Raw genomic sequence first — 10,572 nt, forward strand, 5'->3', positions numbered from 1 at the left:
TTCAACACAATTTTTCTACGATTATATTCATTAAAATAAATAGAGTAGATCTTCCCGACTTAAGATATTTTATCAGGTAGGTCAATATTTCTCTTCTACTGTCAAAGTAAAGTATTGACAATTCGGTGTTCTAGTGTCAAAATTCGTGTATTATTTGATTTTCTGGATTACAAATCGAGGAAAAAATAACACAGGAAAACTTTTCTCATTTTTGTGATGCTTATATCTTCTCAGAATATGTCCAATAATGGTTCGTATTCAAACGACAGAGATGTGGAAATTGCAGTTGATGCATCCTCCGGGGGTTTTTTCTTTTCTGATTTCAAAAAGTAAGACGATTTTTGTATGTTTTTAGGAATTTGCCCAAGATTCATTAGATATGCTGCAGAAATTGAAGTCTGTATTTTCTAGGCATGATGATCTCAAGGAAATGCTTGACTCGAATAAGGATAGTCAAAAGTTAGAAGCAATGAGGCGTATTATTGGGGTATTGAATAACACAAAAATTGGATTTGCTTTCATTTTAGAAATTTAACATATAAATTTTCAGATGGTTGCAAAAGGAAGAGATGCATCAGTTCTTTTTCCTGCAGTAGTCAAAAATGTCGTTTCCAAAAATATTGAAGTGAAAAAGTTGGTCTATGTTTATTTGGAACGATATGCAGAAGAACAACAAGATTTGGCATTATTGTCCATTGCTACTTTCCAAAGAGCTCTCAAGGTTAGTGTTGGTCAGTTTAACATGTTCACTGGGACATGTATCCCGGAGGTATGTGTTGAGGCTTAAATTCAGTGCGGCACCAAAAACATAGTTGAATTACTCCAGTGTGATAGCGGATACTGTTATTCTTAAATAAGTTGATTTCTATTGTAAAATTCTACTTATTAGTGTAATTATCACGACACATGCCCATGACATTGCCTGTTGGTTAGATGTAGGTCAAAAAAATTCACACATATATCCCCGGGGGGCATATGCCGCACAGAAATCATGAACTGTGATATGCTGCGGTGGGATGTGCCGCTCATAATTTGATCTGGACAAGTGCAGTGAATGTGTCAACTGAATCTTTAGTGTTCATAAAATTGTAATAAGATGCAAATGAGATTTTATCATCTGATATTTGATTGGTGTGTCAATTTGTATTGAATTTATAGGAACCAAATCCTTTGATAAGAGCAGGAGCCTTAAGAGTTCTTTCAAGTATTCGTGTGAAAATGATAGCGCCAATAGTTATGTTAGCTATCAGAGATGCATCAGCTGACATGTCTCCATATGTTAGAAAAACAGCAGCTCATGCTATTCCTAAACTGTACAAGTAAGTTTTTGGAATTTTATGCTTGATTTCTGTTTCTAGTTGTGAAGATTTTCTGATAATAAATAATTGAATGTTTCAGCTTGGATAGTGAACTGAAATCTGAATTAGTGACAGTAATTCAAAAACTTCTAGCAGATAAAACGGTTTTGGTTATTGGTTCAGCTGTAATGGCTTTCACAGAAGTTTGCCCAGAAAGAGTTGATCTTATTCATCGTGTTTATAGAAAACTTTGTGCCTTGATAGTTGATGTTGACGAATGGGGCCAGGTAGTCATTGTAAACATGCTGACAGCTTATGCAAGAATGCAATTTGCAAATCCAAATTTGAAGGTAAATCTTTCATGTCCATTCAATCTTAATATCTAATAGGAATTGCTCATGGAGAATTTATGGTTCCCCTGTGAGCTTATAATTTCCGAAAGAACAATTATTCGCGCTTCAATACCTGAAAAACTATTTACAATTGTGATGCAACTTTCTGTATGCTTATAAAATATGAACGAAAGTGATTTTTTCTGTCGTAAGCAGCTTTGATTGGGATCAGTATTTGGAAGGATAACTGCACTATTATACATATTGTTGCCAGGTGGCTGTGAATTCCTCCAATGAGATGGAAAGTAATTTTTACAGGAGAGAATTATTATAAAACTACAATATAATTATATTGTATAATTGAAATTATGTTGTAGTTTTATCATAATTCATTATAGTAACACTTCATTTGCTACCGATTGATATTCTTTTCAATGAATATCAGAAAACATTTGACTTTGGAGGTATTAGCAGCCCAGCGACGTCATGTAGTTTTTCTTAAGAAATAATTGGATTCACAGTGAATTTTTAGTTTGAATAAGTAGAACAAAATGTACTTAGGACTTCTCATGTTTTTTTTTTAATTTTCAGCAAAACACAGAAGCTGTTCAAGAAGGAGCTTTTTATGACTCCAGTTCTGACTCGGAAAAACCAGCCCCAACTTTAGATCCTGATCATCGGTTATTGCTGCGATCAACTAGGCCATTATTGCAGTCAAGAAATGCTGCTGTAGTAATGTGTGTAGCTCAACTTTATAATCATGCAGCCCCAAAAGGAGAAATGCAGTTAGCGGTGAAAGCTTTAGTAAGGCTTCTTAGGTCCCATGTTGAAGTTCAGAGTATAGTATTGAATGCTATAGTTTCTATAAGTTTGAAAAATAAGGCTTTGTTTGAGAGTTATTTGAAAAGCTTTTTTGTTCGTACTTCTGATCCAACAAATGTTAAACTATTGAAATTAGAGATTTTGACAAACCTTACCTCTGAATACAATGTTTCTGCAATCTTGAGAGAACTTCAGACTTATATTTCCCACAGTGATAAACAATTTGTAGCAGCTACAATTCAAGCAATTGGCCGTTGTGCCTGTTCCATTTCTGTTGTTACTGATTCGTGCCTTAATGGTTTAGTATCTCTTCTCTCCAATAGAGATGGTAAGTTGAGCTTTTCATAGTTAAATATCGATAAGGTTGTATTACGATAATACGCAATTTCAGAGGCTGTTGTCGCTGAAAGTGTAATAGTTATAAAAAGACTTCTACAAACACTAGCAGCTGACTTGCAAGAAATTATAACACATATGGCACGCCTTCTAGATAGTATTACAGTCGCCCAAGCAAGAGCTGCCATTTTGTGGCTGCTTGGGGAGCATTCACATGAAGTCCCAAAAATTGCTCCTGATGTTCTTAGAAAAATGGCAAAAACATTTGCAGATGAGGTAAATTCTCTGACTAGACCTTCCCATAAAATACTGGCTTTATCTTATATTTCTAGCATGATATTGTGAAAATGCAGGTGATGAATTTGGCTATTAAACTCTATATAACCAATCCTGAACAAACTACAGTATTATGTCAGTATATATTCAACATGGCTCGTTATGATCAAAACTACGACATAAGGGATAAGGCCAGACTTCTTAAACAATTCATAACTCGTGGAAATAACCATTTCTTAAGCAAAGCATCCAAAATTTTCTTGTCTGTTAAACCAGCTCCTTTATTGCATGCTACATCCAAAGGTATGGAAAATTATTTGTTTTAGAAATGCAATGTTAGAATTCTTCAATTTCTAGAACAAGCAGACTATCAACTTGGATCTTTATCTCACTACATCAAGCAAAGAGCCGGCGGTTACAAGCCCCTCCCAGATTTTCCTGATGTTCCACCTCCTGGTGATGTGAGAAATGTCGAGCCTCTTCCAAAGACAGATACTCCAAGATCTCGTAAAGGAGTGAGTACTACTTGATAATGGTAAAGGGATTAGGGAATTGGTCAATGAGTTATAACATTTGTATCCAATTTTCTCAATCAGAGAATGCACCATGGGTAGCTTTACATTTCTAAAAGTTAAAAAAAATTAACCAGAATTTTATATGATCTTTTACAAGCTATATTGTGTCATAGTACTGAGCAGAATTCACAGTAACAAACAATTATGACGAAATAGCTTCCTAAACTATGACGTTTGGATTGTGATGGGGTCCTTAAAGAATCTCTCGAGAATTATCAGTTGCTCAATAATCTCAATTTCGCTTATTACCTCTGAACAACTTGTTTATATTAAATGAAAGTGACAAACAGTTTACAAATATTTATTCAACTTCACTAATAGATGAATATAGAATTTGTAATTATGTTCTTAAGAATTTTTTTTGTATTAGGAAAAAAGATCCAAAGAAAACTTTGCTTGGAACTCTGAAACTAGCTCAAGAGGAGATTCTAGTTCATCAGAGTCAGAGACGTCTTCTGAAGAAGAATCAAGTGAAGATGAAAGTAGTGAGGAAGTAGAAACTTCTGGAGAAGAAACTCAGGGGTAATAATCTTTCAAAAAACTAATATATCTAACAATCATTAAAATATTTAAATTTTTTTTTTTTCAAGGAAAGAGAGTAGTTCATCAGAAACAGAGTCCTCATCAGAAGATGATTCGATCTTGGAAAGGAGTGATGAGGAAGATGAAAAGCCCACAGTTTTGAGGAAAACGTCACCACAAATCGATAATAACGAAATTAAAAAACCTGATTCAAAAATCAATAAAAAGTCCAATTTGGATTTATTGTTAGAATTGGACAACCTTGACGTTGCCCCAGTCCTTACACCATCACTTGGTGGTTTTTTGACTCCTGGAGTTCCTTCAGCCAACATTTCTTCCATTCAAGTAGTTCCTCCTTCTTTTCTCAATACCAAACAGCTTGAACTTCTCAACAGGTTGAATGGTAAAGGGTTTTCTGCAACTTACAGGTTCACTAGAAGTACACATTTATATTCCCCTAGTATGGCTAATATAAATATTGTTTTTACCAACAATACCCAAGAAAATATATCTGATATAAGAATAGGCAAAAAGGTAATTTATCAATTTGAAATTTATTCAACTCAACTGTCTTATTGACACAACACAATGCTGTTTATTGCTTTCAGAATTTGACTTCAGGAATGAGTATGTATGACTTTGCTGCAATACCATGCATTCCACCGAACTGCAATCTACCTGCAACTTTAGGAATTGACTTTAATGATTCTGCTCAATCTGCCAATTTTGAAATTGTTTCTTCCATTGGTGAGTAAATGTGATTTTTTTTCTGTTACTTGAGACTATCCATTGGCTGGTGTCTGTTGTATAAGTGAAAATTTTTTGGGAGATTAATATGTAAGGATTACTTCTAATCTAAAAAAGCAAAGTCAGAATTTCACAACACAACATAACCATAAAATGAAGTATTTCGTTTGTTTTTAGGAATTTCATTACTTTCTATTCTTCTATTTTCCAGGAAATTTCAATGTTACAGTGAAACCATTCATTGGAGAACTTCTGAGGCCAATAACGATGCCTGAAGAAGTTTTCCTTCAAGAACAGTCAAAAATTAAGGGAATGAACGAGCATACAGGTACAATTGAAAATTGTGTCGATGACATTTTGAGCACTATGAATGAAAACTGCAATATGGGTAAGTGCGGAAAAGAAGAATCGGATTATTTCAGGTGAGTTACAGATAAAATAAAAAGGAATGATAAGTTAGAGAGCGAATTTTTTCTTTTTCAGATTTGCTGGACAAACACTTACTTCTTCCAACCTATGTTTAGTAACAATACATCGATCTTCTAAAGTGACAATCACAGTCAATTGTAGCAATGTGGTGTTCGGATCTGTTTTATTGAATGAACTTATTAAAAAACTATGTTCATAGAAGATACTTTTTCTAATGTTATACTTTCAGTTGTATTTGATTTTATATTCAATGTTAACCATTTGCTACTATTTCCTAAATTATAAATTTTATATAAAGTACATTTATGCCAGAAAATGTATTTTTATTTCTTGTGCTTTTAACTAATGAATAATCTTTAAAATGTGATGATCAAATGAGATGTTATGGGAAGTGAAAAATAAAATCTACAAATATAAATTTATTTAAATACAAAGGTCGAATTACTATGAATAATTTTTGTATTATAACTGGCCAACTCATACTTCTGCTACCAGAAATAATCAATAGTTGACAGATTTGATGCAAATCTAATAGCTCATGATAATATTTTTCTACTACAGTAACAATCCAAACGCTATTTTCTGATCCATAAATCTTCAGAATTGAATATCTAAATAAATTGATCGTATGGACAAAGGACATATTCATAATTCCGAAACTATAAGTGCTAATGCTTTCTGGTGAAAATATTGTATTCAGAGGAGTTGCTACGTGCCTGATTTGTAAAATGTTATCAAGTCATGTGAAAATGTTTATATTGTAATTTGGAAAAAATGAACAGGATTGTGTCTTCAGTACTATTTAAATTTAATTCATGTTGAACTGATTTTTTTTGGGAAAAGTTTCTTATGCTCCACTTCATCAGTTGTATATTTTGGGATCAGAAGTACTTACAAATTTCCGGAACAATGTTGTTCTGGAATGCGGTGAATTTTGTAAGTGTCATTACTTTAGTTAATGAAATGGTACACCCTCATATTCTTCAAGAGCTGGGGAACCCAATTTTCAAAGGGATAATGCCCTCGATATATATAGATTGTTGAGTACATTCTACAGATACTTCTGATATTTGCAACTCATTCCGTACTATTGAATTATAAATGCCATAAATTTAATAAGGAGTTTCTAGGGAAGTGAAAGAGGTATACAAACTGAATATGTTCTAGTGTAAATGGAGCAAAGTATAATTTCGTAACAACATTAAGTTTCACAAAAACTGTGAAAAAAATATATGTATATTGCATTATCATTGCATAAGTTTCATGGAATAAGTTTATGCCTTCAACTTACAAAAAAATAAAAATATAACAATATTAATAAAATTTTTTTGACTGTAAACCTTATTTCCTTGTGGTTCAAAACAAAGAAAATTTCAACTTAAGAAAAACTATATTGGGCCTATAATATGTAGAACCTCGAGTACAATTTGATCTTATTAATTCTTCCCCGAGAAATCTCTTTCGTTTATAAAATTTGGTTTTCTCTATTAATGTTTGGTTATCACACAAGTGTGCCCGGATTTTAGGCCAAATATGGTTGTAAAAATATCCTTTTAATATGTTCACTTATCATGAATCAAAAATCGTATAGCCAAAATCCAATCTTTACATTGATTGGGATATTTCATGTGCAAGTCAAGATTTAATTTATTAGCAGTTTCATAATCTTTTCTAACAATACTATCTGACAACTTATATAAATCATTTTTCATACTGGTGGGGAACTGACCCATTTTCCACATGCCTTCCATGAGTTGTATTTTTTCATGAACCTCATTTGCGATTCCAGAATTAAGAAGGCTCTTAAAATTAGTTAAAGTCACTTCTGCCAAATCTTCAACTGGTTCTTCTGAAGAAGGTTGGTCAATATTAAGAGGTAATGCTGGTTTTTGAACAGCAGGAGTTGATCCTAATGGAAATGGAACTCTTTTGTTTCCAATTCTACTTCTGGGTGGAGGTTGGGATGCATTAAAATTCAACATAGGAGGATCATTCCATCCTGGATCAACTGTAAAATTAACTTAGTAATACATTTTAGGAAGACTATGAAAAATAATATGAATTATCATTTCAAGTGTTAATATAATCATTTACATGACTAAAAGTGAACACTTACCTTTTTTTGTCTCATTATTCATTTTATAGTTATTCAATAATTTGTATGAAAATTGATCTTTTTTTCTGCTAAGAAATAATGAAAATATTTCTTTAAATAACCTACATTTTCAAAGGTTTTCACAAATCAAATGTCTTTTGAGGAAAATATATTGGAAATGTCTCTACTCCATAGAATATAATATATTTAATTCTCTTATTCTTGTTTTATTTTTGGATGAAGGTGAAGAATTTACTTATTCGAATCTTCGTATCTTCGATACGAGAGTAAAATAATATATAATTTGATAGTATTTAGTGTAAGGATTTCTTGTCTAATACGTAGCATATATTTCTGGTACTGGTTACAGAAACAGGGTGAAAGTTTTTGAGTATATTTATGCCTGAGTTGAGTTAATTCAAACATAAATCTAAAATTTCGTTCACGAATTTTGTAACCGGAACATATGATGTATATCAGGAGCAGGAGAACAATTTAATATGCAACACAAAAAAGATATTCTAGTATGATTGGTGATCTAAAGAAGATCTGGGATCTGGATATATTTTTAACCTCATCCGTAAGTTCCTGAAACGAATTTTTGATTTTGGAAGTGATGTTCGTGTGTGAAATCGGAACATTGGAATGAAAAATCAAGAATATCTGCTCCTGCTATAACTCTTCAGTCTCATATGTCCCTTATTCAAACTTCTAGAATTTTCGTTGGAATTTGCCCCTTTTCAACACGAAAAACGCATCGAAAACCAGATATTCGGGACGCAGCTCTTCTCCAGACAGTCAGTCACACTCGAATACGTTTTGTGTGTCGCCTTTTCAATTGTTTTCCTGCTCCTGGTATACCTCCTAAGTACAATCTGTTACTGTTACCAAATTCTTGATGTTTCGTTGAAATTAACCCATTTCACTCAAAATAATCTCATCCAAACTGAAATATTCGTATCAATATGATGAATGAGGAGGTATCCGATCGCAGATCATCTTCAGGCAACCAATCATAGGCGAATACGTTTTGTGTATTGCCTATTCAATTTTCTTCTGCTCCTGATACACCTCCTCAGTCTCATATGTTCCTGTTACCAAATTCTTGATTTTTTGTTCAAATTTACCCATTTCATACACGAAAATCAACCAAACTCAATATTCGTATCAGGAAGATATGATGAATGAGGTATCCGAATCGCAAATCGTTTCCAGGCAACCAATAATACGCGAATACGTTTTCTGTCTTGCCTATTCAATTTTACTCCTGCTCCTGATATACCTCCTCAGTCTCATATGTTCTTGTTACCAAATTCTTGATTCTTCCCATTTAACCCTCTAAAATCGCATCCAAACATAAATATTTGTATCAAGACATATGATGAATGTGGAGGTATCCGGGTCACAGATCTTCTCCAGGCAACCAATCATACTCGAAAACTTTTTGTATGTTGCCTATTCAATTATACTCCTCATCCTCATAAACCCTCTCAGTCTCATATGTTCCTGTTACCGAATTCTTGATTTTCATTGAAATTTACCCATTTCACCAAGGGAAATCACAACCAAACTCAAATATTCGTATTAGGAACATCTGATGAATGAGGAGGTATCCGGGTCGCAGATCTTCTTCAGGCAACCAATGTTACTCAAATACGTTTTGTGTGTTGCCTACTCAATTTAACTCCTGCTCCTGATATACTTCCTTAGTTTCATATGCTCCTGTTACCAAATTCATGATTATTCGTTGAAATTTTCCCATTTCGCTCACGAAAATAACATCCAAACTCAAATATTCGTATCAGAAACATATGATGAATGAGGAGGTATCCATGTCGCAGATCTTATCAAGGCAACCAATAATACGCGAATAGGTTTGTGTCTTGCCTGTTCAATTTTACTCCTGCTCCTGATATACGTTCTCTGTCACATATGTTCCTGTTACCAAATTCTTGATTTTTCATTGAAATTTACCCATTTCTATCACGAAAATCACATCCAAACTCAAATATTCTTATCAGGAACATATGATGAATGAGGAGGTATCCGGGTCGAAGATTTTCTGCAGGCAACCAATAATACTCGAATACGTTTTGTGTGTTGCCTATTCAATTTTACTCCAGCTTCTGATATACCTTCTCAGCCTCATATGTTTGTTACCAAATTCTCGATTTTTCGTTCAGATTTACCTATTTCATCCACGAAAATCATATCCAAACTAAAATATTTGTATCAGGAACATAGGACGAATGAGTAGGTATCCGGGTCGCAGATCTTCTTCAGGAAACCAATAATACGCGAATACGTTTTGTGTGTTGCCTATTACATTTTACTTCTGCTCCTGATATACCTCCTCAGTCTCATATGTTCCTGTTACCAAATTCTTGATTTTCCGTTCGAATTTACCTATTTCCTATGAAAATCACATCCAAACTTGAATATTGGTATCAGGTATCATTATTTGTTCCTGATACGAATATTTGAGTTCGGATGTGATTTTCATGAGTGAAATATGTAAATCTGAACGAAAAATCAAGAATTTGGTAACAGAAACATATGAGGCTGGGAAGGTATATCAGGAGCTGGAGTAAAATTTAATAGGCAACACACAAAACGTATTTGAGTATCATTGGTTGCCTGAAAAGATCTGCGACCCGGATACCTCCTCATTCATCATACGATAATGATACGAATATTTAGGTTGGATGAGATTTTCGTGGGTGAAATAGGTAAATTTGAACGAAAAATCTAGAATTTGGTAACAGGAACATATGAGACTGAGGAGATATATCAGGAGCAGAAGTAAAATTGAACAGGCAACACACAAAATGTATTTGAGTATCATTGGTTGTCTAAAGAAGATCTGCGAGCAGGATCCCTCCTCATTCATCATATGTTTCTGATACCAATATTCAATTTTGGATGTGATATTCATGAATGAAATAGGTAAATTCGAACGAAAAATCATGAATTTGGTAACAGGAACATATGAGACTGAGGAGGTATATCAGGAGCAGGAGTAAAATTGAGTAGGCAACACACAAAACGTATTCGCGTATTATTGGTTGCCTGCAGAAAATCTGCGACCCGGATACCTCCTCATTCATCATATGTTCCTGATAAGAATATTTGAGTTTAGA

At 33.5% G+C, this 10,572-nt stretch overlaps 2 protein-coding genes across 3 annotated transcripts; one reads left to right on the top strand and one right to left on the bottom strand.

Annotated features, from left to right (window-relative positions):
• The first annotated feature begins 105 nt into the window (after positions 1 to 105).
• LOC123685791 (AP-3 complex subunit beta-2) lies at positions 106 to 5,653 on the top strand. Its single transcript, XM_045625675.1, has 14 exons — positions 106 to 329; positions 412 to 487; positions 551 to 721; positions 1,159 to 1,319; positions 1,399 to 1,648; positions 2,222 to 2,780; positions 2,844 to 3,064; positions 3,121 to 3,367; positions 3,422 to 3,579; positions 4,010 to 4,161; positions 4,230 to 4,695; positions 4,770 to 4,908; positions 5,120 to 5,330; positions 5,392 to 5,653. The coding sequence occupies exons 1-14, from the start codon at positions 217 to 219 to the stop codon at positions 5,534 to 5,536; spliced, it is 3,069 nt and encodes a 1,022-aa protein (XP_045481631.1). The 5' UTR covers positions 106 to 216; the 3' UTR covers positions 5,537 to 5,653.
• An 832-nt stretch (positions 5,654 to 6,485) lies between these two features.
• Positions 6,486 to 7,610, bottom strand: LOC123685792 (protein transport protein sec31-like). 2 transcript variants are annotated; one of them, XM_045625677.1, is made up of 2 exons: positions 7,454 to 7,610; positions 6,486 to 7,345 (listed from the first exon to the last, which is right to left on the bottom strand). In XM_045625677.1, exons 1-2 carry the CDS (start codon positions 7,473 to 7,475, stop codon positions 6,900 to 6,902), a joined length of 468 nt encoding a protein of 155 aa, XP_045481633.1. In that variant the 5' UTR covers positions 7,476 to 7,610; the 3' UTR covers positions 6,486 to 6,899. The 2 variants fall into 2 exon arrangements, with proteins under 2 accessions (XP_045481633.1, XP_045481632.1); XM_045625676.1 differs by having other exon boundaries at positions 6,486 to 7,357; positions 7,454 to 7,590.
• Between the last annotated feature and the right edge of the window lie 2,962 nt (positions 7,611 to 10,572).

Source organism: Harmonia axyridis, chromosome X (assembly GCF_914767665.1).
Source record: "Harmonia axyridis chromosome X, icHarAxyr1.1, whole genome shotgun sequence".
NCBI lineage: Eukaryota > Metazoa > Arthropoda > Insecta > Coleoptera > Coccinellidae > Harmonia > Harmonia axyridis.

Bases quoted from the DNA above. Each gene is read 5' to 3' on its own strand.
- LOC123685792 (XM_045625676.1), bottom strand. From the start codon at position 7,475: ATGAATAATGAGACAAAAAAAG. The intron at 7,358-7,453 runs GTAAGTGTTCAC...TGTATTACTAAG, and splicing joins GAATAATGAGACAAAAAAAG to TTAATTTTACAGTTGATCCA.
- LOC123685791 (XM_045625675.1), top strand. From the start codon at position 217: ATGCTTATATCTTCTCAGAATATGTCCAATAATGGTTCGTATTCAAAC. The intron at 722-1,158 runs GTTAGTGTTGGT...TTGAATTTATAG, and splicing joins CTTTCCAAAGAGCTCTCAAG to GAACCAAATCCTTTGATAAG. The intron at 4,162-4,229 runs GTAATAATCTTT...TTTTTTTTCAAG, and splicing joins TCTGGAGAAGAAACTCAGGG to GAAAGAGAGTAGTTCATCAG.